At 57.6% G+C, this 26,875-nt stretch overlaps 3 protein-coding genes, 1 long non-coding RNA gene and 1 pseudogene across 8 annotated transcripts; 2 read left to right on the top strand and 3 right to left on the bottom strand.

The window, feature by feature from the left end:
* The first annotated feature begins 144 nt into the window (after positions 1–144).
* ARHGAP4 (Rho GTPase activating protein 4) lies at positions 145–16,186 on the top strand. 4 transcript variants are annotated; one of them, XM_045538198.1, is made up of 22 exons: positions 145–334; positions 4,221–4,428; positions 4,507–4,669; positions 4,917–4,979; positions 5,303–5,485; positions 6,340–6,468; positions 6,569–6,790; positions 10,188–10,289; positions 10,405–10,596; positions 10,707–10,791; positions 11,036–11,063; positions 11,395–11,497; positions 12,495–12,555; positions 12,641–12,718; positions 12,800–12,934; positions 13,032–13,137; positions 13,223–13,456; positions 13,536–13,609; positions 13,691–13,874; positions 14,163–14,255; positions 14,457–14,556; positions 15,621–16,186. In XM_045538198.1, the coding sequence occupies exons 1-22, from the start codon at positions 268–270 to the stop codon at positions 15,831–15,833; spliced, it is 2,823 nt and encodes a 940-aa protein (XP_045394154.1). In that variant the 5' UTR covers positions 145–267; the 3' UTR covers positions 15,834–16,186. The 4 variants fall into 4 exon arrangements, with proteins under 4 accessions (XP_045394154.1, XP_045394155.1, XP_045394156.1 ...); XM_045538199.1 differs by lacking the exon at positions 4,917–4,979 and having other exon boundaries at positions 177–334; XM_045538200.1 differs by lacking the exons at positions 145–334; positions 4,221–4,428; positions 4,507–4,669; positions 4,917–4,979 and adding an exon at positions 4,988–5,098.
* Positions 16,187–16,430: 244 nt separating this feature from the next.
* On the bottom strand, positions 16,431–19,192 carry AVPR2 (arginine vasopressin receptor 2). 2 transcript variants are annotated; one of them, XM_045538202.1, is made up of 4 exons: positions 19,032–19,192; positions 18,408–18,461; positions 17,153–18,037; positions 16,431–17,016 (listed from the first exon to the last, which is right to left on the bottom strand). In XM_045538202.1, exons 2-4 carry the CDS (start codon positions 18,430–18,432, stop codon positions 16,811–16,813), a joined length of 1,116 nt encoding a protein of 371 aa, XP_045394158.1. In that variant the 5' UTR covers positions 18,433–18,461; positions 19,032–19,192; the 3' UTR covers positions 16,431–16,810. The 2 variants fall into 2 exon arrangements, with proteins under 2 accessions (XP_045394158.1, XP_045394160.1); XM_045538204.1 differs by lacking the exon at positions 19,032–19,192 and adding an exon at positions 18,767–18,846.
* A 1,281-nt stretch (positions 19,193–20,473) lies between these two features.
* LOC123628467 lies at positions 20,474–22,758 on the top strand. Its single transcript, XR_006731650.1, has 2 exons — positions 20,474–21,489; positions 22,633–22,758. It is a non-coding gene; the product is annotated as an uncharacterized LOC123628467 (long non-coding RNA).
* Positions 22,759–22,794: 36 nt separating this feature from the next.
* Positions 22,795–25,400, bottom strand: LOC123628832 (annotated as a pseudogene).
* Positions 25,401–25,484: 84 nt separating this feature from the next.
* Positions 25,485–25,661, bottom strand: LOC123628466 (small integral membrane protein 11-like). Its single transcript, XM_045538197.1, has one exon. The coding sequence runs from the start codon at positions 25,659–25,661 to the stop codon at positions 25,485–25,487; it is 177 nt and encodes a 58-aa protein (XP_045394153.1).
* Between the last annotated feature and the right edge of the window lie 1,214 nt (positions 25,662–26,875).

Below are 26,875 nucleotides of genomic sequence, written 5' to 3'. Positions count from 1 at the left end.
TTTTGGGCACAAGGCAGCCTAGGTGCAGGCCCATTGGCAGGGGGTGACAAGCCCTGGGACACAGTGGGGCTCGAGGGGTTCCCTGCCCCCAGGAGCCCCTTGCAGGCAATGCTGGGCCTGGGCCGCCCCGCCCCACTGGGAGCAGCCCTGAGGGCGGGGCGGGGCGGAGCCGGCGCAGGGTGCTGGCTGGAGGGACCCAGGTCCTGGCGCCCGGCCCGCTGGTGGCCGCGTGGGAGCAGCGGGTTTTGACGGCGCGGCCCGGCCACCATGGCCGGGCACGGGAAGCTGCGGCGGGAGCGGGGGCTGCAGGCTGAGTATGAGACGCAAGTCAAAGGTGAGAGGGCGCTGGGTAGTGAGGGACCCCAAGTGTCGGCAGCTGGCCTGGCGCAGCTCTCCCCCAGCGACCTCTGGAGGAGGAGGTGAAGGGAGCCGAGCCTCCCGCCCACCTCCCTTGTCCTTTGGCTTCAACCGCCTGCCATCCCCCTCCCTACTTGAGGCTCAGTGGACACGCTGGTGGTCTCACGGAAGGGGGGACCAGGTGCACCAAGGTGCCCCCCAAGAAGGCGGCATTTTAGCTCAAGTGAAATCAACCACCTTGACTTTGGGGAGGGGTAAGGGAGTCGAAGTGAGTAGATTGGTATATTGGTGAGCACCTTGCCCTGACACCACTGCAGTCCTTAGAGCCCCAGCACCTTTGGCCTCCCCTTGGCACTGAGGTGGCTCAGAGGCGAGGGCCAATGTCTCTGGGCCAAGCTGGTGGAATGAATCTTGGCTTCAGAGATTCAACAGGGTTGGCTTCTCAGCCTCCTGAAATCAAACCTCTTTGGGTTCTGATAAACAGCCCTGTGCAAATCACATGCAAATCAGCTTTGCAAACTCTTAGCCAACAGCTTCTGCCAGTCTTACTCAGGACATGGTAACTTTGCAAAGGAAAGAAGGCAGCACCTAAGCGCCAGCTGTTCCCATGGGCCTTCAGATGTCTGACCCCTGCATTCTCTCAAGAGCTCTGTTTTACTGACTACAGAAACAAGCTCAGAGAGGTACAGTGACTTGCCCGTGGTCACAGCACTACAGCTCCTCGGAGGTAGAATGAAATGACCCTTGAAGTACCTTCCAACCCAGAGATGCAGGTTCCAACATAATTATTCAGCACAAGCAATCTATACGCAAGTGCGCCGCAGTTATCCGCCTTTGGGAGAGGCAGCCTGCGTGCAGAGCCAGTTTGAGGTGGTTGCACAGGGTAAGCCAGGTGTCATCATTGCTCAGATGGGGATAGTGATCCCCATCCTGCTTCCCCAAACTGCCGTGCATCTGAAGGACTTTGAAAACTCTGCAGTCAGGAAATGGGGGTCAGTTAATTCACACTGAAAAATTGGGGTTTGAGCAAGACTGTTTAAGACAGTGGTCCCCAACCATTTTGGCACCAGGGACCTGTTTCATGGAAGACAATCTTTCCACGGACGGGGCTGGGGGCTGGGGAGTGTGGCGGCTGGGGGAGGGGTGCGGAGCTCAGGCGGAGATGCGCAGCCCATTTCCTGACAGGTCACAGACTGGTACCGGGCAGCCTGGGCTTGGGGACCGCAGGTCTAGGATGTTCTTTACTTGCTCTGCGTCTCCATCCCACCCCCCCACCCCCCATAAAACTTCCTACCATGCTAGAAAAATAGGGTCACTGTCTCGACACCCTAAATTCTGAAAGGTCAGCATAGTCCTGGTTTGGGAGGCCATCTTCTCTTCTGTTTTGCTTGTCAGCAGAAGTGAGACCGAATGCCTTGTTCACAGGAAGTGTCGGTGGGGCCTGAGGCCCAGCTCTGTAATCAAGCATCCGTGGGTTCTAGCTCTCCTTTTGCCAGACATTTTGTATACAGCTGTTCTGTCCCGGGCCCTGGGAATATACTGCTGAACAAGAGAGAACCAGTCCCTGCCCTCATGTGGCTCACAGATCTAGTGGGGGAGACATAAAGTAGACAACTGAGCACATGATGAGTTTCAGTGATGAAAACCACTACGAAGGGAAAGTGCAGGGAGCCATGAAGCGGGTGGCAGGAGGGCCAGACCTGGTTTGGGGAGAGGTCAGGGAAGGGTTCTCTTATGACTTTGCGTCTGAGCCGAGATCTGGAAAGTCTGCAGTGGCACAGCCCAGGGGCTGGGGGCTAGGCACCAGCTGCGTGTGCTCCCTGGGAAGGCCATGAATGCAACTGGCTTGCAATTCACCAGCCTTCTACCTGACACCAGCCAGCGCGCATGGATCTGGGCCCAGCCACGGCTTCCACTCGGCTTTCTTTCACTGCTGGCAGGGAAGAACAAAGGCCGGGGTTGGGTCTGCTGTTCTTGGGCCCCAGGGATCGCATTCCTCCAGGAGGGCAGCACAGGGTGGGACAGGCTCCAGAGGGAAGGTGAGGTGAGCCCAGTCATCTGAGGCCTTTCTTGAAATGAAATGAGATTTACTTTTATCCCCCCAAAATGTTACCCTGATGGTGTACCTTGGGTGGCATGAGGAGACTCGTTCCCTCTCTCACTTGGCGTTGGGGGCTCTGCCCTGCACTGCATTGCTGTCGCTTTCGGGAAGTACCCTCCTCCCCAGGCTTCCCCTACCCAGTGTGGAAAGTAATTCCAGTGGGAGGGTTAGGGCTGGGGCCCCTGGGCCCATCACCCGGCCAGGCTGGTGGGGGCTGGGAGGGGAGCGGCTGGAGTCAGGGAGTGAGAGGTCAACCCCGCTGAACCCCAGGGTCTGAGAATAGGGAGGGGACACTCTCCAAGAGGAAATCAGAGGATGATGAGAGATGGGGAGGCCCCATGCAACAGCCCCCAGGAAATGACTGGTGGGACAGCGAACAGCCAGCCCAGGTCCTGCCTCCACCCTGGCTCCCTGCTCTGAGCCCACGCTGTCTTTTGCCTGGATTAGTGCAGTAGCTGCAACTTGGGCTCCACCGGGCAGGGAGGGGCCCTAAAGCAAAGGCAGACTACATCACTCTGCTGCTGTGGCGCCCCCTCCCTCAGAGTCCAGCTGTGAGCCCTCCAGAGACCACAGGCTCTGTGCCACCTGCCCTCGCCTGCCCCGGCACAGCCAGCTCCAGCCTCCTATTCTAACTGGCTGCGTTGCTCGCTGTTGCCCATCCTCTGCTAAGAGAACCTCCCTGCCCCCGCCTCCCATTCTGACCATGACTGTGTGTTTGTCTTCTCAGCGCCCGTTGCTCCTGGACATTCTAGCATGTGGCTGTCCCCTTGCTATCTGTGCCCCATTCCAGTCCCAGCTCCTGGAGGGCAGGTGCTTGGCCAGCCCTCTTTGCCACTGTATCTAGAATGTGCCTGCCACAAAATGGGTGCATAATCAACATTCTGATAAATGTAAAAATCAATTAATGTCCCTCCCTGGGGATGTGGACGGAGATTGGTAAGTGGGCAGTCTGCCTGCCAGAAGCCAAGACAGTGTCTTGTTTACTCAGTGCTTGCCTGGGCACTCGGTGGGTGGCAAAAGCGTTTTTCAGCAGGTTGCTTACGCTTGTCAGGCAGGCAGTTCTTTGCTTTAGGTCTGTATGGAGGAAGCAGCATTGCCAAATCAAGCCAGTGATAAGGTGTCAGAAGGCCAGTGGAGTGGGGGGCAGGGTGGGGGACTGGGGACAGAAGACACAGGCCAATCTGCCCATCCCTCCACATATCAGGGCCTCACTGGGGGACTGTCCTTTCCCTGCAGGTTCAGCAGAGCACCGCAGCAGCCTCGCCCGAGCAGCCCTGTATATCTGTGTGTTTGTGGGGAGGCTGCTGCACCCGGGGTCCTGGGTACCCCAGGGGAAGGAAGTGGCAGGGGAAACTATCAGGGGCTTTCCAGGAACCAGGGAGGGATGGGTATTGGGTGGCCTTGTCCCGCCCATCATGAACGGCTTCAGCCTTCCCAGAGCTGCCATGCTGCCTCTCATCCCTGGGCCTTTGCATAGCTCTCGCCTCCCTGTGGGACACCCTTCCCCTTCCTCCTCAACCAGTTGGGTCTAGCCATTTTCCTTTAGCCTCCTCACAGAGGTCCCTTTCGCAGGAGCCTTCCCCGAGCCCAGCAGGACAGGCGAGCCCAGAACTTCCTGCCTCCTTCCTCCTCTTTTAGCTCCAGCTCTTAGCCTAGGCTAGGTACGACGGTGCCCTCAGGGCAAATGGGACGGCTGTCTGCGTGTCTCTGTCTCTCCCACCCCACGCTGCTGGCGGGGCCTGAGCCGTGGTCCCCTCTGCAGAGATGCGCTGGCAGCTGAGCGAGCAGCTGCGCTGCCTGGAGCTGCAGGGCGAGCTGCGGCGGGAGCTGCTGCAGGAGCTGGCCGAGTTCATGCGGCGCCGCGCCGAGGTGGAGCTGGAGTACTCCCGGGGCCTGGACAAGCTGGCCGAGCGCTTCTCCAGCCGCGGGGGCCGCCTGGGGGGCAGCAGCCGGGAGCACCAAAGCTTCCGGTAGGCAACACGCTGCGCGATGGCCATGGCAGGGCCCGAGGCTCCCACTCCTCCGTCTGAGTGCCCCTTTGCCTCCAGGAAGGAGCCGTCCCTCCTGTCGCCCTTGCACTGCTGGGCTGTGTTGCTGCAGCAGACGCGGCAGCAGAGCCGGGAGAGTGCTGCCCTCAGTGAGGCGCTGGGTGGGCCCCTGGCCCAGCGCTTGAGCCACATCTCGGAGGACGTGGGGCGCATCGTGAGGAAGGTGTGGCTCTTGTCCTGGGCCATGAGAGGTGTTGGAGGCTTCAGGGTCTAGTAGGGGCAGTCCATGGGGCTCAATCCAGAGGTGCTGCCATGGGGAGGGCACGGGAGGCCAGGAGGGCATGAGGCAGAACAGGCTTGAGCTGGGCGGAGCCTTGAGTGCCAAGCTGAGGCACAGTGGGTCATCCCAGGACTGTGGCAGGTGCTGCACTGGGGCAGTGCTGTGGTCACACTCCCCCCTCCACCCCTAGAGTAAGGATCTGGAGCAACAGCTGCAGGATGAGCTCATGGAGGTGGTCTCAGAGCTCCAGACGGTGAGGACACGGCAGGGGAAGGGCCCGCCTCGATGGCCCAGGGAGAAACGCCAATCCGAGGGAGGCGAGGACACCCCCACGCCATCACACATCCCCAAGCCAGGCTTAAGGAGAAGCAGGTGCCCAGGGGAGACTTGGGTTTGGGGGGCCGGGGCCACGGCGCCCTCTCTCTAGGCCCCAGCACCCTGCTCCTGGCGCAGGGCTGAGTGCTCATGTGGGATTGCCCAGCTCAGGTCTGAGTCCCGGACTGCAGGGGGTGGGGAGGAGGGGCTGGCTGTGGCCGCGGCCCTCAGCGGGCTGCCTTGCCTTGGGCCTCCCTGCAGGCCAAGAAGACATACCAGGTATACCACACAGAGAGCATGAATGCCGAGGCCAAGCTCCGTGAAGCCGAGCGGCAGGAGGAGAAGCGGGCAGGCCGGAGTCCCCCTGCCACCACTGCCGTCACCACCGAGGCAGGGCCACTGCGCAAGAGCTCCCTCAAGAAGGGAGGGCGGCTGGTGGAGAAGGTGGGCCTGGGGGGCACCTTGGACTCAGCCTGCGGGCTCTGGGCCGTCTGCCTATCTGTCTCTGAAGGCCCTGGCTCCTTTCCTTTGTCCCTGAGAGTCCCCGGCCCTCACTGGGGCCTGCCATGTGCAGGGGGAAGCCAGAGCTGGATGGGGGCAGGGCCCTGGCCCAGCCAGCCCTCCTGGCTCTAGACGGGTCCCCAAGCTAGGGGTGGTAGTGGCAGGACAATGCCATTGGGTTACAGGGATTGAATATAGAAGGCTCCATTGGCCTGAGAGACAAGCGGGGAGGAGAACAGTCACTAGGCCCGAGACAGCCCCATGCCGTCTGCCCCCCCCACCCCCCTCCCCATGCCCGGGCTCCAAGCTGGTTCCCCCACAGCCCTGCCTTCCGGCTGTGCCATGAAGACACTTAGGATGGGTGATTGGGTGACGTGCAAGTAGAAAGAGCATTCGAGGTGGCCCCTGAAGAGAGACTGGGGGGGTTGGGAAATGCCAGGAGGGAGCCACCAAGCTAGGTGGGGCAGAGTGCAGTGGTCTGGGCCCAGGTGAGGTGGGACTGGGGCTGCTGGCCTGAGACTCTGGGAGCAGAGGAGGGAGTTGGGCATCTTCGAATGTTCTTGGGGGCAGTGACAGAGTGGGGTTGGGTTTGGGAAGCTCCCCTGCTGTGGTACTCAGAGTGCCCTCCAGTGCCTCCCTGCAGGACTTCTGGGCTGCACTGAGTTTGAGGGGCCTGTGGGACACGGGGTGTAGTTGTCCACAGGGCAAGGGGAGGGCTGGATGTTACATGGGAGACCGGAGATGGGGGTAGGCCAGCCAAGCCGGTGACCCTGCTGCACTTGCTTTGTCTTGAGTAGCGTCAGGCCAAGTTCTTGGAGCACAAACTCAAGTGCACAAAGGCTCGCAACGAGTACCTGCTCAGCCTGGCCAGCGTCAACGCCGCTGTCAGCAACTACTATTTGCATGACGTCTTGGACCTCATGGACGTGAGTCCTCAGTGGGCGGGCAGAGAGAGGTGCCCAGCACACCTGGGCTCAGAGGCCACAGCCCAGGGCCCACCCGAATGTCTCCTTGCTTCCTCCTCAGTGCTGTGACACAGGGTTCCACTTGGCCCTGGGGCAGGTGCTCCGGAGCTACACGGCTGCTGAGAGCCGCACCCAGGCCTCCCAGAGGCAGGGCCTGAGCAGCCTGGAGGAAGCTCTGGAAGCCCTGGATCCCCCAGGGGACAAGGCCAAGGTGCTCGAGGTGCATGCCACCGCCTTCTGTCCTCCACTACGTTTTGACTACCAGCCCCATGAGGGGGATGAGGTGAGGGTCACCCCCTGCTGCCCTGAATTCCCCGAGCATGGTTCCAAAGGGCTTTGCATTCTCTGGTCTTCACTGTAATGGTGGGTTGGTCACATGATTCACACTTGGCTTTGGGCGAATGCAGCTCACTAGAGAAGGTTTCTCGCTTCCATTTGCAAGAGCCCATTGTCGGAGGGTACAGCCTACACACGTGCCCACAACGGCCACAGTATTAGCTGTTGACGCTTGGTGATGGGTGGCTAGGTAGCTGTCCACATACTGTTCTTGCAATGTTTCTGTATGTTTTAAAACTTTCACAATATAAACGTGGGAGGAAATGGACCGTACAAGCAGTAAGATACGATTAGGCATCTTTTTACTTGTCCCTTGCGTTGTTTTTTGCTTCAACAGGTTATCCTAATGGGCATTGAGTGTGGGCTGGGATTACCTGAGGCACCTTTGGGGCTGACTTGGAACTTGATTTATTCTGGTCTGAACTCCTAAGCTCAAGCAGTCCTTTCTCCTCGGCTTCCCAGAGTGCTAATCCTACAGGCGTGAGCCATCGGGCCTGGCCAAAACTTGATTTATTCTGTATTTTGACCAAAGTAACATAGTTTAAAAAGTCCAACATTACCCAGGGCTTACAAAGGCATGCAGCCATTCTCTAACCCTCCCCGTTCCTATCTCCCACCCCCAGAAACAGCCACAGGTGGGCTCCGCCGTCTTCCACCACCATCGTCCCCCATGGCTGCGCACACGAGTCCCCGTCTCATTCTCCCAGTGCATTCATCCCAGAATTTTTGGCTAAATTAACATTCAGTGTTTACATTATGATGACAAACAGGCCTGATGCGGTGGCTCATGCCTGTAGTCCCAGATACTCGGGAGGCTGAGGCGGGAGGATCTCTTCAGCCCAGGAGTTCAAGGCTGCAGTGAGCCATGATCTCACCACTGCTCTCCAGCCTGGGTGACAATGCAAGAAAAAAAATTATGCTGACAATAAATACTGTTCCCAGCTGAGCCATGTACTGTATTAGGATTACTTGTCCTTCCTTGGACAACTTTGCATTTTCTTCTGGAATTAATAATTGCCCCATCTTAGAATGCTGCTTAGCTTTCTAGGTCATTATCACCAGCACATGCTCATTGCTATGTGCTCATTGCCACCTCATGCCCACAGTCTTGGCCAGATCAGGCCTCCCAGGGCTGTCTCCACACCAGGCACTCCTGTCTCCTCTGCACCCTCCCTGGAGTCCTGCGGCGTGCACTGCTTGACTTCTCGGCCTCCTGCAAAGCTGCTGCCTGGGGATCCCACCCCCATCGCCCCAAGAAATCCTGCTGCTCCTCCTGCATTGGATCCTGTGTTTCCTGGATGCCATGTCTGCATCTTTCTTGTTTTTTCAGCTTCATTTTGGTGGATGCCTCCCACAGTGGTTTCCTGGCTTTGTGCATCTGAAAATGTATATTGTCCTTGCAATTGATTGGTAGTTTGGATGGTGTAGAGTTCAAGGGTGAAAGTTATTTTCACTTTAGGATGTTAAAGGCATGACTTCTTTGTCTTCAAGCTTTCAGGATTGCAGCTGCGAAGTCCAATGCCATTCCAATCTCTGAAGTTTTGCACGTGACCTGTGATTTTTCTCCCTCCCACCCTGTTGTAGCATTTCATGACGATAAGCCTTGGGCGTCCTTTTTACTTCATGGTGCTGGGCAGCCAGTGGGTCCTGTGCATCTGGAAAGTTATGTCCTGAGATTTAGGGCTTGTATTATTCCTTTGATAATGCCCTCCCCTTAATTTCCTTTTCTCTCTCTTTGGCGATGCTTGGTAGTGGATATTGGACCTCATGAGTTGATTCTCTAATTTCCTTTTGTTTTCTCTTTTCATACCTTATAATTCTGCTTTCTTAGAGATTTCCTTCCACTATCTCTTCCAACCTCTTGTTGAATTAAAAACAGATTTTACTTTTATGTTTTTTATTTCTAAGAGTTCTGTTTTGTTCTCTGAATTCCTGTTTAAAGTAACCCTTTATTCTTGTTTTGTGGACACAGTATCTTCTTGGTGTCCCTCTGCTCCTGCATTTGCTCTCTGCGGTCCATTGTCGAGCTTCCCGCAAGGGCCGATTCTCGGCCATCAGTTCACAGTTACGAGGAGGCACTGAGGGCAGATTAGACATTTCCTGTGTGTGAACAGAGCTTGTCAACAGTGGGCTGCCCCACAGGGCGACTGGGCAGCGACTCAGGTCTTCTGTTGGGGGAGCCCCAAATATTGGTGTTGTGAGTCTTTCCTGCTGAACTGCTCAGTGCCGTGTCCGCCTCTCTACAGCTCTCGTTGCGGGGGGACTCACCTCCCCAGTCCACGATGCTGCATTTCTTTCTCTTTTCTTTTCTTTTCTTTTCTTTTCTTTTCTTTTCTTTTCTTTTCTTTTCTTTTCTTTCCTTTTCTTTTCTTTCCTTTTCTTTTCTTTTCTTTTCTTTTCGACAGGCTCTCACTCTGTTGCCCAGGCTAGAGCGCAGTGGCACAATCATAGCTCACTGTAACCTTGAACTCCTGGGCTCAAGTGATCCTCACACCTTAGCTTCCCAAGTAGCTGGGACTACAGGCACATGCTACCATGCCTGGCTGTTTTTCATTTTCTGTAGAGACAGGGTGTTGTTACATTGCCCACGCTGCTCTCGAACTCCTGGGCTCAAGTGATCCTCCTGGCTTGGCTGGAGGATTACAGGCATGAGCCACTGCTCCCAGCCTGCCTGCCGTTCTGTTTTAAGTAAACAGTTTTGTTGAAATATAATTCACATACCATACAATTCACCCATTTAAAGTATACAATTCAATGGTTTTTAGCATATTCACAGTTGTACAACTATCACCAGTATCTAATTCCAGAACATTTTCCTTATCCCAAAATGAAACTCTGTACTCGTTAGCTGACACTCCCCCTCCTCCTCCCCCGGCCGCGGTGTCTGCGTTCGCCTGTCCGGCCGTTTGGTGGGAATGGATCCGTAAGCTACACGGCTTCACACTTTCGGGGTCCTTCCGTGCTGTGTGTGGGGCAGGGCTTCGTACCTTTCGTGGCTGCGTGGTGTCCACTGTGTGGACAGACCACAGTTTGCTCATCCATCCATCCACCAGTTGGTAGACACCTGAACCGTTTGCACCTCTGGACTGTTGTGAGCAATGCTGCCACAAACGTTCATGGACAAGTCTTGGCGTGCACATAGGTTTCTCTCGTGGAGACAGCTTCCTGTTCTTCAGTTTAGGTGGCGAGGGCTGTGGGTCCTGTACTCGGCCACCAGGCAGCAGGAGTGTGTTGGTTCCCTTATGCCGCGGGGGTCTGGGCGTCTGCTGTTCATCCCCCCTCCCACACCTGGGCTCTCTGTGCCCAGGCCCAGCCCCCAGCCCCTGCGTGCTGCCCCTTTGCAGGTGGCCGAGATCCGGGTTGAGATGGAACTGCGGGATGAGATTGTGCCCAGAGCCCAGAATATCCAGAGCCGCTTGGACCGACAGACCATAGAGACAGAGGAGGTATGGGTGGCTGGCCTGGGTGGGGACAGGGGTCTGCAGTGGCCTCCTCTTCCCCTTCCTCTGTCCTCCACCTCTTCCCCCACTTCTTACTGCCCTGGTGCTGTCCCCTCCCCAGGTGAACAAGACGCTGAAGGCAACGCTGCAGGCCCTGCTGGAGGTGGTGGCATCAGATGATGGGGACGTGCTTGACTCCTTCCAGACCAGCCCCTCCACTGAGTCCCTCAAGTCCACCAGCTCAGACCCAGGCACCCGGCAGGCAGGCCGGAGACGGGGCCAGCAGCAGGAGACTGAGACCTTCTACATCACGGTGGGGAGGGACGGGCGGGGCGGGAGGAGGGGACATGCAGGGGTGTGGTTGGGGCAGAGGGAGGGCTGGAGCCAGGACTAAAACTCTGGGCTTTTCTTGGGGCTTCCCAGAAGCTCCAGGAGTACCTGAGCGGGCGGAGCGTCCTTGCCAAGCTACAGGCCAAACACGAGAAGCTGCAGGAGGCCATCCAACGAGGTGGGCCCCTCCTCCCTGCCTCCGCCAGGGCAGAGACACAACCGCCCCCTTCTCCCCTGCCTGGCGACCCCTGCCCAGCCCAGGTTCCTCCCCACCCAGAGAGGTTGGTTGGCGTGTGGGGACTGACCCAGCAAGGGTCCTGGCCTCTCTCCTTGGCCCTGAGCCTCTAGGCCACACCTTTCCCTCTGGGGTGCGTTGAAGCCTTCTCGCTTGAGAGGTAGACCAGCATTTTTTTCCTCCGCAGGTGACAAGGAGGAGCGGGAGATGTGTTGGTGAGTCTTTCATGAGGGGCTGGCTTGTTCCAAGGACCCAGGGCTCAGCTCTGCTGCCCAATGAATTCTGGAATAACTCAAGAGGTCCCGGCAGGATGCGGTGGCTCACCCCTGTAATCCTAGCACTCTGGGAGGCCGAGGCGGGAGGATTGCTCGAGGTCAGGAGTTGGAGGCTGCAGTGAGCTATGATGACACCACTGTACTCTACCCAGGGCGACAGAGTGAGAGTCTGTCTCAAAAAAAAAAAACCAGGGAAAAGCGGTCCAGAGCCCTGCCTGGCTGGCTGGGGATGAGGCACCCTGTGCCCCATGCCCGCTCCTGTTCACTGTAGGACCCAGTACACACAGAGAAAACTCCAGAAGAGCCGCCATCCCCGCCCCAGCTCCCAGTATAACCAGAGACTCTTTGGGGGAGACATGGAGAAGTTTATCCAGGTACGTGCTTTGCCTTGCGCTCCTCCTGCTCGCAGCCCCGCCTGCATGTTCCGTGGCCGAGCAGCTGCTTGACCCCAGCATCCTCCGTTCTTCGTCACTAGTCAACTGTCCCTTCTTGAGTGGGCCTTTTTCAGGCCCCTGCTGGTCTCCCCAATGGCCTCCACTGATTGAAGGGCACATCCTAACTAGTAACGGCGCAGCTTCTAGGGTGAGATGCTGAGGGTTCCCCTGCAAGCGGGATCAGCACAGACGTCCACAAGCCCCGCCCATGGCCAACATGGTACGGGGGGACCCTGACAGTGACACAAGGGAAGCAAGAAAGATCAGAAAGGAAGAAATAACACTGTCATTTGCAATGATGTGATTATGTATATGGAACAAAAGAATCAAAAGAATTTACCAGCTATTTATTTATTTATTGGGGCAGGGTCTTGCTCTGTTGTCCGGGTAGAGTGCAGTGGCATCATCATAGCTCACTGCAGCCTCGAACTCCTGGGCTCAAATGATCCTCCCACCTAAGCCTCCCAAGTAGCTGGGACCACAGGTGTGTGCCACCAGACCCGGCTAATTATTTCATGTTTTATAGAGACAGGGTCTCACTATATTGCTCAGGCTGGTCTCAAACTCCTGACCTTAAGGGATCCTCCCACTTCAGCCTCCCAAAATGCTGGGATTACAGGCGTGAGCCACCTCGCTTGGCCTCAACGGGCTATTTAAGTGAACAAATTTGAGTTTTGCAATGTTACTTGATTCAAGGTCAACATACAGAATGTGATTGCATTTCTACATTCCAGCAACAAATAGTTTGCAAATAAGGCGCGAGGCACTACCTACGATAGCATCAGAAATATTGGACACTTAGGAGTGAATTTAACAAACTGCGTCCTAGGCCTCTATGGTGACATTATTTTTTCCCCCTATTGTTAAGGGTAAATAAAAAGCCACTGAGTGACAAGGCAAGATGTGTGTGTGAAGTAAACACTCTCTCTGTCCCCAGAGCTCAGGCCAGCCCGTGCCCCTGGTGGTGGAGAGCTGCATCCGCTTCATTAACCTCAACGGTAAGCAAGGCCCAGCCCTCCTGCCGCCCCGGCCACCTGGCCGGGGGAGGGGCCTGGTGCCCACCAGCTCCGTGTCCTCCCGCAGGCCTGCAGCACGAAGGCATCTTCCGGGTGTCGGGTGCCCAGCTCCGGGTCTCAGAGATCCGCGATGCCTTTGAGAGGGGTAAGGACAGGCAGGCTGGGGTGTGGTGGAGGCGGGAGTGCACCATCTGCCTCCTCACCCCACCGTGTCACCTGCCCGCAGGGGAGGACCCACTGGTGGAAGGCTGCACTGCCCACGACCTGGACTCAGTGGCTGGGGTGCTGAAGCTCTACTTCCGAAGCCTGGAGCCCCCGCTCTTCCCCCCGGACCTGTTTGGGGAGCTGCTAGCTACTTCAGGTGAGGCCAGGGCCCCATGCCGGCTGAGTGGGAGGGCCACTTGCTAGTGGTGGTGCCCCACTCACGAGGCTCTCTCTGGGGGTGGCCCTGGCCACAGAGCTGGAGGCCGCGGCGGAGCGCGTGGAGCGCGTGAGCCGCCTGCTGGCCCGGCTACCTGCGGCGGTGCTAGTGGTGCTGCGCTACCTCTTCGCCTTCCTCGGCCAGTGAGTGCTTCCGGGGGCCGGCTGGTGGTGGGGGTGGAGGGGACACGGGGGGAGTTCCCTGCCTATGACCCACGTGTGCCTGCAGCCTGGCCCAGTACAGCGACGAGAACATGATGGATCCCTACAACCTGGCCGTGTGCTTTGGGCCGACACTGCTGCCCGTGCCGGTGGGGCAGGACCCCGTGGCCCTGCAGGGCCGGGTGAACCAGCTGGTGCAGACGCTCATCGTGCAGCCAGCCCAGGTTTTTCCGCCCCTGACGGTGCTGCCAGGCCCTGTGTACGAGAAGTGCATGGCACCGCCTTCCACCAGCTGCCTGGGGTATGGTCTTGGTGCTGCCTAGGGGGGGTCCCATGGAGGGGAGGCCCCCTCATGCTCCTTGCTTTGCTCCAAACCTCAGGGACACCCAGCTGGAGAGCCTGGCCGGGGAGAACGAGCCAGAGCCAGAAGCCGAGAGCACAGCGCAGGAGGATGGTGAGGGGTCGGGCAGGAGCGCCCCCGTCCCCACCCTGGGTGCCCACTCCACCCCCTACTTGGACCCCCTCTTCTCCCCAGACCTGGAGGGGGTCGTGGAGGCTGTGGCCTGCTTTGCCTACACTGGCCGCACGGCCCAGGAGCTGACGTTCCAACGTGGGGACGTGCTGCGGCTGCACGAGCGCGCCTCGAGCGACTGGTGGCGAGGAGAACATGCCGGCACGCGGGGACTCATTCCCCACAAGTACATCATGCTGCCCGCGGGGTGAGTGGGCCCCAGCCTGGGGGATGGTCCACGGTTCCGCCTTGCCCTCCTGGGTCTCCAGGCCTGAGACTGTCGCCCAGCGAGGCCCTTCACCCAGTGCGCTGTGGAAGTCACTGCGCTCACCCAGAGGTGCTCACACTGGAGTTGTCCAAACCGAGGTTGCTGCCCTTCCCCCATCCCAAGTCAGGTTCTGTGGGTCTGGGCTGGGCCTGAGAATGAGCATTTCTGACCACTTCTGGCTGGCACTGAGGCTGCTGGCCCCAGGACCCCACTCTGCTCTTCCCCCAGGGCAGAGAAGCAGGTGGCGGGCCCAGGGCCACAGGCCACAGGGGAGCCGGTGAGCAGTCCGGAGAGGCTCCTGGCCTTGGAGTTCACGCATCGGTGAGCACGGGGAAGGCCAGAGGGGTCTGGGGTCAGGCTGGGCCACACGGGGGTGGAGGTTGTCAGGCGAGGGCTGCTGAGGGATGGGGGAGTCACAGCCTGTTCTCCTGGCTGTACCCCAGGATGGGGGAGTCACTGCCGAGTTAGGTCAGGGCCTGGTATACCAGGGCCCCCGCCAGGCTCACTGTGTGTGCCCTGCAGGCCAGAGCCGTGCGCCCTCCCCGAGACCGTGAGCCCCTCTGGGCAGAGACGGCACTGCTTGGTCCCAGCCTCTCCAGAGCCACACGTGGAGTTGGACAAGGTGAGAGCGGACACTGGGCGTGTGGCAGGTGAGGCGTGCCGCTCCTTGGGGGTCTCTGCCTCCCCTTACGGACCAAACTCCTCCCTCCCTGGGGTTCAAGTCTCTGCCATCTGTGGCCTCAGCTCAGGGTTACTTGTCACCAGATAAGCAAGCCCAAGGCGGAGCCCAAGGAAGGGAAAGAGGGTGGGGTGGGGGCAGTCAGGGACAGGGACGAGGGGCCTGGGGCTCACGCATTGGCCTTTGAGTTTGGTTCCTGAGCAGGGAGTGGCAGGCTCGAGCTGAGGCTGTCTGCACTGGTGTGGACAAGGGGCTCCTGGGCATCTGTAGCCAGGCTAGGTACCAGGCGGTGACATGGCAGGGTCTTGGCAGGCCGGGGAGGATGAGAGAGACAGATGGCAGGGAGGCAGGAGCGGGTGGCTGGCTGGGAGCAGAGAGCAGGCTCAGGACATGGCTGGCAAGGGGCACAGTAGGGGGACCTGGCTCCCTGCTTTGTACGATGGGCCCCGTGAGCACTGGTGGGCTGAGCACGGAAGCTCTGAGGACAGTCACTGAGCCCCAGGTGTGGCCCAGCCCGAGGCCTAGGGAGCCCGGAAAGGTCTGGGGGACACGCAGGAGCAGGAGCCAGGCAGTGGAGGCCTGAGGAGGGTAGCCGGGAGACCCTAGGGGAGGACATTCGCCTGGAAGTCCCCAGCGTGCTGGTGGTCCCCGAGGCTGGCAGGGGAATGTGATCTCAGCCAGGGAGAGAGTGCGCCCAGGGCCCAGGCAGAGGGGCCCCCACTCCAGGACTAGACCAAGCAGTTGCTGTTCCCAGAGGAGACTGTGACAGAGACACCAAAGTGGCAAGAGGGAAACCCGGTGTGGAGTGGGGGAGGTGGCCTGGAGGCTGAGGGAGGAGGGGCAGGCAGTCGTGCCCAGCACTGTGTGGCCCGTGGAGAGGAGGGGCCCTGGTGACAGGGTGCCGGCTGAGGCCTGTGTTTCTGGAGTGGGAGGAGCTCAGGTGGAGGCCTGGGCAGGGTCTGCAGATGAGGGACGCGCTCACTGAACACCCTCCCTCTCTCTGCCAGGCTGTGGCGCAGAACATGGAGTCTGTGTTTAAGGAGCTCCTGGGGAAGACTGCTGTCTGCCAGGGCCTCGGGCTGGCATCTGCCACCTCCCCCAGCCTCGGGCCCCGTAGCCGCCTAGGCAGGAACAAGGGCTTCTCCCGTGGCCCTGGGGCCCCGGCCTCACCCTCAGCGTCCCATGCCCAGGGCCTGGACTCGGCCTTGAAGCCACACTGAAGTGCTGCAGGTGGAGCCTCTGTAGGCCTGCCCCTGCCCCCGGTGGCCACCTGGCCGGGGACTCTCCCCAGCCCTCTGCTTCTCCCTGGCCCTGTCTGGCAAGTACAGAGGAGGGTGAGGCCGCCCAGACAGGGGGCCCCGCTCCACGCCCCTGCCCGCGGCCAGCCCTGGTGTAGCCCCTTTGGGAGGCAGCCGAGCAAGGAGGCTTTGCTCTGGGGGGTTGGCGGTAGCTGTTGGGTGGCGGGCACCGTCGCTCAAGTGAGCAGGCCCGCCAGCACCCAGCCTGGCTCCTCCTCAGCTGCCCGGCAAGGGTGGCAGCGATTCATAAAGACCTATGCATTGGTTCCCCAGTATGAGCTGACTGTCTTCGGGGGCCGGGCAGGTGGATACAGGGCCCCAGCACCCCCATGCTGGAGGCGACACCAGAACAACAGGTTAGGTGACCAGTACAGCTTCCACTGGGGCTCTCCTGGCACAGAGCTGTCCATGTGAGGGCTCTACCTCTTGGGGACCTGCGACTTTGAAGGCTCAGTTGCCTGCATCGTGGGTTCCGGAGCTGTGCCCATGTTACCCTCCTTCAAGGAGGCCCTCACCGCGTGGAAGATGAGCTGCGACTTTTATTAAGGAGAGAATGAGGAGGGAGAGAAGAAGGGAGGGACTAGGGAGGCGTGGATAGGAGGGTGCCCTGGCCTCACCCTGGTCCTTCCTCTCTGGCTGCCCAGGGCGCCTGTCTCACCTGGCGGTTACTGCCAGGGTGGCGGGCACGTGCTCCCGGGTTGCCCAGGGCCTGGCATGGAGGGGCTAACCTAAGGGGCCCCTCGGCCTTACGTCCTGGCGCTGAGGCCTGTTCGAGCTCCCGGGACGAGCTGGGGATGGTGAGGCTTGTCTGGGGCCACAGGCTGTGACCGATTCTCCATGACAATCCCCCAGGCAGCTGAGCTCGTAGCACCTCTGGAAGGAAGGCAGTCGCTGGCCCCTCAGGGAGAAGTGTCTTTGGCCAGGGAGGAGCTGGCAGTGGCACAGGACTCGTCTGGGGGCCCCAGGCCGGGCGGGGTGCGCCCACGGGCGCAGCAGAGCAGGCTGCGCAGCTCCGAGGACACGCTGCTGCTGAAGGAGGCGTAGATCCAAGGGTTGGTGCAGCTGTTGAGGCTGGCCAGCAGCATGAGCAGTACGAAGGGTGGCCCTGGGGGGGGATCCAGGTGGGGCTGTGACCCTGCATGCCCACCGGGGGCCAGCAGCCCACGTGTGCACGGGAGACAAAGGTGTGTGTGCAGCCAAGCCCGAGTAGCCCCTGTGGCCCCAGCCCCAACCACACCCACCTTCCCGAGGCGCCTCCGGGTCCCACGCTGCCCACAGCTGCACGAGGAAGAAGGGCGCCCAGCACAGCACGTAGACAATCACAATCACCAGTGTCATCCTCACAGTCTTGGTCACGGCTGCCGACACCCGGGCTCCCTCGCCGGCACTGCCTGTCCGGCACCCGCCACGGCGCCCCCCAGCCCTCTCTGACGGCCCCGGCACCAGACTGGCATGAATCTCCCTGAATATGAGGACCTGGCAGGCGGCAATACCCAGGGCAGGTGCCACGAACACCATCAGGGCAATCCAGGTGACATAGGCACGAAGGCCCCAGGGCTCCGCAAAGTGGGCCCAGCAGTCGAGGACCCCACTGCCATCTCCCACATCACGCTGGGCAAAGATGAAGAGCTGGGGCAGGCTGAGAAGGAGCGAGAAGGCCCAGGCCACCAGCACTGGCCGGTTCCAGTGAGCCCCACCTCCGTGGCGGTATGCCAGCATGGGACGGCAGATGGCACGGTGGCGGTCCAGCGTCATGGCCAGTATCATGTAGGAGGAGGCGTACATGCCCACCATCTGCAGGTACTTGACAGCCCGACACAGGGCATCGGGCCCGTGGAAGCGGTCAGTGGCATCCCAGGCCAGCTGAGGCAGCACTTGGAACAGAGCCACGGCCAGGTCGGCCAGGCACAAGTGGCCGATGAAGACGTGCATGGGCGCCCAGCGGCCTCGCCGGCCCCGCCGTGCCAGGACCCCCAGCACCAGGCCATTGCTCAGGGCCACGGCCACGAACACCGTGGACAGCAGGGCCAGCTCTGCCCGGGCTAGCAACGGGTCCCGGGTGTCCAGCGGTGGCTGCTGACTGCCGTTGCCGGGCAGGCTGGGTGGAGAGACGGGCCCTGACACAGCTGGGCAGGGCGGGGGAAGAAGGCCGAGTTAGGCGGTGCCATGCAGGGGCCTCAGGCCCAGGGAGGCTCCCACCTGCCGCCAGAGCGGTGGCCTGGGCAGCCATCACCCTGGGCCTCCTGTTTCCCTCACTCCTCTCTGGACGCCGCTTCCTGGCTCCCAGCAGAGGGGACTCCTCCAAGGAAGCCACATCTGGGGGGAATTACAGCCCCATGCCCGCCCCTCCCTGCTCATTGACAGCCTGGAGAGACAGACATTTCGTCCCCAGCCCCAGAGAGGATGGTGGAGGAGGTCTCTAGAAAGAGGGGCTTCTCTGCGTCCTCAAACCCACTCTGCCCACCTGGCTCGGGGGAGGCAGCGCTGGAGCCTTACCCGAGGTGGTGGACGCCACGAACATGGTGGGGCCGAGGCAGGTGTCCTGAATGCCTGGGGGAGACAGAGGGTGAACTCAGCCTCCACCCGAGAGGCCAGCCCTGCTGCCCGCGGTCTCTGGATGGGAGCCCTCGGGAGGCGCCGGTGGCGCACGCCCGTCAGTGTGTGTGCGCTCGGCCCTGGGCAGGGAAGATGACAGTCAGACACAGCCCGGGACCCACCCAGGCGGCCCGTGAGAGTGGGATTTGGGAGTGGGCACCCAAGGCAGACACATAGACCTCCCACCCTGCAGAGGCCAAGAGAGGCCACTGTCAGAGGGCTGAGGACTGCGCAGGAGGGGACCTTTTGCAGCCCCTTACCTGGCCAGGCTCCTGGGCTCCTGGGCAGCTGGGTGGCAGCGTGAAGGTGGCCGGGGTGCTGGGATCTGCTCTCCACCGCCGCCCCGCCCCAACCCAGCCTCTGGGAGTGACCTGCCCAAGAGGGGACTTCCTCCCCTTCCTCCTTCCCCCTCCCACATGCCTCTCTGCTCTGTCCCCAGGCCTCCTTCCCGCGCCCCCCCCAACTGCCACTGCAGCCTCCATGCCGCCGCCCGCTCTCCCCCAGCCCCAGACCCGCAGGGCCCACCTTATCAGACCATCTGGCCTGGCCGTGCTCCGGGAGATGACTTAGCTCAGCACCTCCATTCTATAAGCGGGGAAACCGAGGCCACAGATGGGTGGGCCTGGCGCAGGATCACGCAGCTTTTTCGCGGCAGAGCTTCACTCCTTTTCCCTGGCCGGGCTGCTTCTGCCTCTTTGGGCTCGGCCAAGCAAGGGGTAAAGGCACCCTCTTTGGGCCCCTCCCAGGCCACGCAGGCCCCTCCTCCTCCTCAATTAGGTTGGCCGGAGATGAGGGACAGGAAGGGAGGGGGTGGGGCAGGGGCCAAGCCAGGGCTTAATGTGCCCCTGTGAGATGCAGCTTCCTCCCCAGGGTCCTGTGGCAGCCAGGGCCACCCCCACCCTCTTCCTCCTCCCCCACCTGCAACTAGCTGTCCTTGGAGGAGGGGGCTGGGGACCTCCATGTGCTCACGTCTCTCTCTCACGCGATACAGCCACATGCCCACTAAGGCTCACACTTGACATAGTCGCACATTCATGTTCATGGACACATGCCACGTGCCACATGCCGGGGCATGCATTCCTGGTACCTGTTGCATGTGGAGGGGCCTGAGCCAGAAGGGAGCCTCCATGCCCGCCTTCGGCTGGGCCCTCAGCTCTGCCCCCAGCCCCCAGCCCAGGCACTCTCTTCCCCCAGGCCCCTGCCGCTCAGCCCAGGCCGGCACAGCCCGGCCCAAGGCAGCTCCCTTTTTACTGTCGACCTGTGACTCTCGTGACCAAACACCCGCCCGCTGAGCAGGCCTACGTGCGGCCCACGGCCAAGGCCTGCTCTTCCTGCCCAGAGAGCCTGGCGCGGCCTGAGGCCCTCCCAGCCCCAAGGGGCAGAGGGGACACGGGGTGGCCGTTTTCCCAAGACGTAGGCACTCACCACCCCCACCCGTACAGCACCACACATCACACACCACACACCACACCACACACACCATACAAACACCACACACACGCTGTACACACATGCACACAGCAGCCACACACACCACACAGATGCACACACGTCACACACATGCACACACCACACACATGCACACACCACACATACACACATACCACACACATGCACACACCACACACATGCACACACCACACATACACACATACCACACACATACACACACCACACACATGCACACACCACACATACCACACACATGCACACACCACACACATGCACACACCACACACATACCACACACATGCACACACCACACATACACACATACCACACACATGAACACACCACACACATGCACATACCACACATACACACATACCACACACATGAACACACCACACACATGCACACACCACACATACACACATACCACACACATGCACACACCACACACATGCACACACCACACACATACCACACACATGCACACACCACACACACATGAACACACCACACACATGCACACACCACACATACACACATACCACACACATGAACACACCACACACATGCACACACCACACACATGCATGCTTATCCTGCTTTTGCTGAGCCCTTTGGATGTCGGCTGCAGAATGCTGACCCTAGGCCTGAACATTACAGCCGCAGCTCCTCAGAGCACACGTCCTCACACTGTCCTCGTAGCCACATGCCATTACTAACTTAGTAGCATAAAAACAACTTTCCTTGATTGACAAAAGGGCAGAAAGTAGAGTCTACCCTGGGCCAGATTCTAGAGGGAAAAGTCCCACCCCACCCACACTTTCTCTCTTCCTTCCCTTGCGCCCATCCCCCAGGTGCTGGCCCAGAGTGGCCTCTGGGACTCAGTATCCAGAAGACAAATGTCCTTGTCGTATGATGACACCTCTCCATTGGCAGAGACGTTAAGGGCCCTGGCTTGGGAATAAGACAAAGCAAGGCTCAGGTCCCTGCTCTGCACCACCCAGGCTGCACCCAAGTCTCTGCGTCTCGGCTTCCACTTCTGTAAGAGGCAGACAACTGGAGGCTGAACAATGGCAAGGAGGTGGGTGGCGACGTGCGGCTGGCAGGTCTGTGGCTGCTTCTTTCACTCCACCAGAGCCAGCAGGTGGAGTAAGTGATGCCAGCTTTTGGGGTAAACAGGTGGCCATTGGTTTCTCTGCCCAAATGTGACCGTACAGGGCTAGATCCCAGCAACACGCTGGGACCCCTGAACAATGTGGCCAGGCCTGTGGCCATCTCTGCTCCCTGGACTCCTGTGTCCTGTTGTCAAGCACAGGGAAAAGTCTTGAGGCAGGGCCCCCACCGCAGCCTCTTCTGGGCTCCAAGAAGCAGAGTTTGTGTCCACCCCAAAGCCAGGACCCAGCTCTACCCTGCTCAGCTAGGACAAGTGCAGGGGACCTTCAGGAGGAACCAAGAGCCACCAAGGCAAGACAGTGTGCCAGGGAGAGCTTGGCTCCACAGCCAAGAGTCCCCAAGGCCCAGGATCCCACAGGTATGCACGTGCAGGTGCTGCATGGGTGGGTGCTGTGCCGGGTGAGAGGCCAGGCCAGGCAGAGTCCCACTGCCTGCCCCAGCCACCTCACGAGGGACAAGAACGATGGGGCTCGGCAGCAGTTCCAGGGAAGAAGGGCTGGCTGGGCTTATTCACCGTCAGGACCACGTGAGTCAGCAGAGATGGCACTGGGCTGCCCAGAAGCCCCTACCCTCCAGGCGGCGTCACCCAGGAGCTGGGCATCCACCTAATAGGGTCGGGGGGTGCCAGGCCCCCCCAGTGCAGCCCCCTCTGCATGCCCCCATCCCACTAAGATTTGCAGAAGGGGCCTCGTGGGTGGCCAAGGTGTGGCCCTCTGATCTCCCCCAGCCGGGTGTGTGAGCAGAAGAGGAAGGTGGCGGGGGATGGGCGAGGGGCAGAAATGGCAGGACCCCTGGGTCTACCTGTCCTTCTCTACCCACTGGTTGGTCCCCCATGATCAGAAGCGGGCCCTGCGCTGCGGGTGTGGAGATGAAAGGACCCGGGCCCTGCCCCAGGAGTGCACGGGCCTGTGCAGAGAGGAGTGGAGGCCTGCGGAGGCTGTCACTGTCACCCAGGAACAGTTATGGGTTAGCGTGGGGCAGTGGGGAACGCAAACATTAGGCGGCCCTGGACAGGCCCTTGGAAGATACTTAACAGATGGAAGGGAAAGAGGAGCCTGGACGTGGAGAAGAAGTAAGGAAAAAGCTGCACAAACCTGTGGCTGCGGGGCCAGCGGAGAGCCAGGTGCCCCAAGGGAAGGAAGGAAGCCCCCAGTCGTGTCTGGAGGGCACGCATGTGCAGATGGCTGGGCCTGTCCTGTGGGCAACGGGAAGGAGGAATGAGCTATGCTCATGTCACCGTGAATGGCTGTCACACCCCCTGAATGGCATATAAGGGGCAGGATGGGAAAGAGAGCCAGGTCCCCAGCAGGTGCTGGACCCAGGAGGGTCTTGATGTCATCATCTGAGGGTTGGGCTGCGGGCGGGAGGAGTCCTTTCTTGGTTTCCCTTCCCAGCCGCAACAATGTCAGTCGCTCGGGGGGCTCTTGGGTCATGGCCGGTGGGTGGCTCAGGCAGACTCCCTCGTGTTCTAACCACAAGTTCTTCCTCGTTATCGATGCAGCGTCAGTTCACATGCCCGTGACGGTGTAACTGCCACCCGTAGCCACGCCACGAATAGGCGATCGTTTCTCTCCTTCTCCGGAATGACTTTTAAAGATTAGCATGCAATAAAATATACTAAGTTTAATTGTGCTGTTTGATGACATTTGACAACTGTATACAGTCATGTCACCATCACCACAATCATGATGTAGAACAAACACTTGCATTGTTCCTGAAAGTTCCCTCCTGGCCTTTTGCAGTCCATATCTTTCCCTGACCTGGAGCCTGGCAACCACTGATCTGTCACTGTAGATTTGCCCTCTCTGGAATTTGACATAAGCAGGACCGTCGAGTGTGTAGCATGCTGCGTGTGGCTCCCCTCACGTGCTCCTTTTCAGTGCTAAGCAGTCTGCGCTTGTGTGAATGAGCCACATTCCTTCTCCCACTGCCAGGTAGGTGACAGGCGCCTGGGCTGTTCCCAGCGGGAGGCTGCGCAACAGAGCCGCCACCGAACACTTGCCCATTGACCACAGTGGGGGCTTACAGGGAACTGCCAGGTTGCTTCCCGGGCTCCTTGTACCGCTCCCACCGGCACCGTGTCTTCCCAGAGACTGGGTATTATCAGTCTTTAACTATTTCTAGCCTTGAACTTTAACCATTTCAGTGGGATTTTGCCGGGATTTTAATTTGCATTTCCCTTACGGCTGATGATACGGCGCATCTTCCCACATGCTTATGGGCCATTTGTATATCTTCTTTGGTGACGTATGTAGTCAAATTTTTGCCAATTTTTAAGAGAGTTTTCTCTCTTAAAGAGAAGCTCTTGTAAGAGATTTTTTGTTTTTCATATATTCTGAATATAAGGCCTTTAACGCATATGTGTTTTGCAAATATTTTCTCCCAGTATGTGGCTTGTCTTTTCATTGTACTGTCTTAAAAAGCACACATTTTTAGTTTTGATGGAGCCTAATTTATCAATCTTTTTCTTTCATGGTTTGTGAGTTTTTGGTTTTTCATGCAGACAGGGTCTCACAGTGTTGCCCAGGCTGGCCTTGAACTCCTGCCCCAGCCTCCTGAGTGGCTGGAACTACAGGCACATGCCACCACGCCTGGCTCATAGTTTGTGTTTTTTTGTGTCCTATCTAAAAAGTCCTTGCCTAGTCCAATGTCACAAAGACAATCTCCTATGATTTCTTCTAGAAGCTTTATGTATGTTTGTATCTCTTACATTTAGGTGTGATTCATTTTATTTTTTATGTGCTCTTTTTGCCTGGTTTACTTTTCTTTCCATCGCATATAATCTGAGTCCACCATTAGTTTCTCACATCTTCCACAGGTGTCTCTGACAGCATTTTTATGTCCCAGCTTGCATTAAATAGAAGAGAAATATTAAGGAAAGTAGACTTCAAGGAAGCCTGTGCAACTTTTTTTAAAGCGTTGCTCTCAAGCACGTGATTTATTGCAAGGAGATGCTATGGCTCTTGATGTAGCAGCAACCATTCTCCCATGTGCGTGGAGTTAGGCTTTGTGTGTAGTTTTGCTCTGTACTGGAAACGTGGATAAAGTTTTCTGCATTATTTGCAGTCAGGGCTTGTGGTAGAGTTTATTTGTGTTTGTAGTAATGTGCGCATCGTCCTTCTACGATCTGTCTCCTCACCACGGAGAAAAGAGAGCTTTCGGGTTTTTTTTCAACATGTGATTATTTTAAGAGTATGATGAGGAGCCACTGGGCTGAAAGGAGGATATAAACAGGACCCAAGCACACAGGCACCGGGTGCTTCTTTCTCAGGGTCACGGAGCAATCCTCCACCGCTGAACTCTGAGGCTCGACGCAGGCTAACCAATGTGATGCACGTGTCGGCGACTGTCCCGTGCACTGGCACTTGTAACTGGCCAAAGCCAAACCCATCAGGTTCCCAATAATATAGACCAAACCCTGAAGAAACTTCTGGCTTGAACTTTCTAACATTTTGAAAGTGGCTGAAATGGCCATAAGGACTTGAATGGGTCGCCAGGCCATCACAGCCACCATCATAGTAGGCAAGATGGAGACAGCATTGCCTGCTATGTACGTGATGAAGAGGTTCGTGGGAATCTGTTTGAGGGGACCCAAGGCAACATCCCAGCAGCGCTTCCCTGGACTTCTCCCGAACCGTCTGTCTCTCACACGCTCGTATCAGGCACTTGCTTGTCCAAGTAACCGACTGGGTAAAGTGAGTCTCCCCGGCCACTGCCCTGGTCACTTCGGTCCCTGCTGCCTCCTCCAGGCCCGCTCAGCTCAATGGCCCACGTGAAGCCTTGGCTGGCTACACTGTCCTGATTACTGTAGAATTAGAGTAAGTCTGGAAATCCAATCATATACATCCTTCAACTTTGTTCTTTCTCAAAATCCTTTTCGCTAGTCCAGGTAATTTGCATTGCCGTATGAATTTTAGAATCAGCTTGTCAGTTTACATGGGGTGAAAGGCTGCTGGGACTTTGCTGTGATTGCTTTGGCTCTGCAGATCCGTCCTGGGAGAACCGACGTCTTAACGACAATGAGTCTTTCAGCCAATGAATATGCTCTTTCTCTCCCTTTATTTAGGTTTCCGTAATTTCTCTTAGTGACATTTTTAGCTTTCAGTGTATAGGTTTTGCACACGTTGAATTATCCCTAAGTAGTTCATATTGTTTTTACAAAGATATTTTATTTTGGTAAACAAAATACTGCTTCTTTCATAAGCATATAAAAATGCACATTGTTTTAAGTTAAAGGTATAGGCTGGGCATTGATCCTCGATAAGTCATTCAACAATTAAGTCTGTTTCCTCTTTCTTCTCAGCTGGAGTCCACTCAAGCCGACATTCACATTGCAAAATCTTGGATTTCCCTTCAGTTATCTTTCTTCTCCGATTGCTTCTTGCTTTCAGCCTCCAGTTTTTGCTGTTTTCCTTCCAACCTTTTCCTCTGGTATATTTTCACTCCAGCAAATGCCAGGCAGAGAATTAAGGTTTTTGCTGCCAAGATATACAGCATCAGGGGCACATGTTCAAGAACCTTCCATTTCATGGTAGACCAACTGTGAATTCACTCCTGATCGCTGTGCCCTCCCCCGCCCCCAGGCAAATACATGCGGAGAGGGAGCTGGAAGGTCTGATGCCAAGAGCCAGAAGATTTGAGCTCTGGGCGAAGAATCTACACGCTCTGGTAGCTGAGCTCCCTCTGGGGCCTCATTCCCACAGCGGCGCTCCCTGCAGCCAGCTGGGACACAAGCCACCACTCCTGCCAGTAGTTCATAGTTTTGATGCCATTGTAAATGGTACTTTTATTTTTAATTAAAAAAATTTTGAGGGGGACAAGGTCTCACTCTGTCACCTGGGCTAGAGTGCTGTGGTGTCAGCCTGGCTCACAGCAACCTCAAACTCCTGGATCAAGCAATCCTTCTGCCTCAGCTTCCCGAGTAGCTGGGACTACAGGCACGTGCCACCACACCCTGCTAATTTTTCTATTTTTGGTAGAGAAGGGGTTTTGCTCTTGCTCAGGCTGGTCTCGAACTCCTGAGCTCAAGCGATACACCCGCCTCGGCCTCCCAGAGTGCTGGGATTGCAGGTGTGAACCACCACACCTGGCTGATAAATGCTACTTTTAAATGTCAGTTTCTGATTGTCCATTGCTAGCATGTAGAAATACTATGGATTTTTTGCATATTGACTATTTATCTTACAGTCTTGCTAAATTCACTTATTAATTGTACCTTTTTTGGCAGATTTCTTAGAATTTTTATTTTTACATAGACAATCATGTCATCTGTGAAAAAAGACACTTTACTTTTTCCTTTCTAATCTTTGTACCTTACTGCACTAGCTAGGGCCTCCAGTACAACAAAGAATAGAAGTGGTGAGAGCGGACATCCTTGTCTTGTTCCTGATCATAAGGAAAAAGCAATCGGTGTGTCACCATTAAATATGATGTTAACTGGTTTTTTCACAGATGCCTGTTAGCAGGCTGAGAATGTTTCCCTGTATTCCTAGTTTACTAAAAGCTTTTATCACAGGTGGGTGTTGAATTTTGTCAAATGTCTTTTCTGTGTCTATTTAGATGATTATGTGGTTTTTCTTTTTCTTGTTCTTCTGTTAATGTAGTTAATCACACTGACTGATTTTCAAATGTCAAAGCAACCTTGATTTCCTGGGAGGAACCCTACTTGGTCATGGTGTATTATCTTTTTATATATTGCTAGAGCTGATTTGCTAAAATTTTGTTTAGTATTTTTACATCTGTAC

Source organism: Lemur catta, chromosome X, assembly GCF_020740605.2.
Source record: "Lemur catta isolate mLemCat1 chromosome X, mLemCat1.pri, whole genome shotgun sequence".
NCBI lineage: Eukaryota > Metazoa > Chordata > Mammalia > Primates > Lemuridae > Lemur > Lemur catta.
The sequence above is the reverse complement of the archived record's forward strand: the minus strand, read 5'-3'. Positions and strand labels throughout refer to the sequence as shown.

Bases quoted from the DNA above. Each gene is read 5' to 3' on its own strand.
- ARHGAP4 (XM_045538198.1), top strand. From the start codon at position 268: ATGGCCGGGCACGGGAAGCTGCGGCGGGAGCGGGGGCTGCAGGCTGAG. The intron at 6,791-10,187 runs GTGAGGGTCACC...GCCCCTTTGCAG, and splicing joins AGCCCCATGAGGGGGATGAG to GTGGCCGAGATCCGGGTTGA. The intron at 14,256-14,456 runs GTGAGCACGGGG...TGTGCCCTGCAG, and splicing joins GCCTTGGAGTTCACGCATCG to GCCAGAGCCGTGCGCCCTCC.
- AVPR2 (XM_045538202.1), bottom strand. From the start codon at position 18,432: ATGTTCGTGGCGTCCACCACCTCGG. The intron at 18,038-18,407 runs GTAAGGCTCCAG...CGCCCTGCCCAG, and splicing joins CGTGGCGTCCACCACCTCGG to CTGTGTCAGGGCCCGTCTCT. The intron at 17,017-17,152 runs GTGGGTGTGGTT...ATCCCCCCCCAG, and splicing joins CCCGGAGGCGCCTCGGGAAG to GGCCACCCTTCGTACTGCTC.
- LOC123628466 (XM_045538197.1), bottom strand. From the start codon at position 25,661: ATGAAATGGAAGGTTCTTGAACATGTGCCCCTGATGCTGTATATCTTG.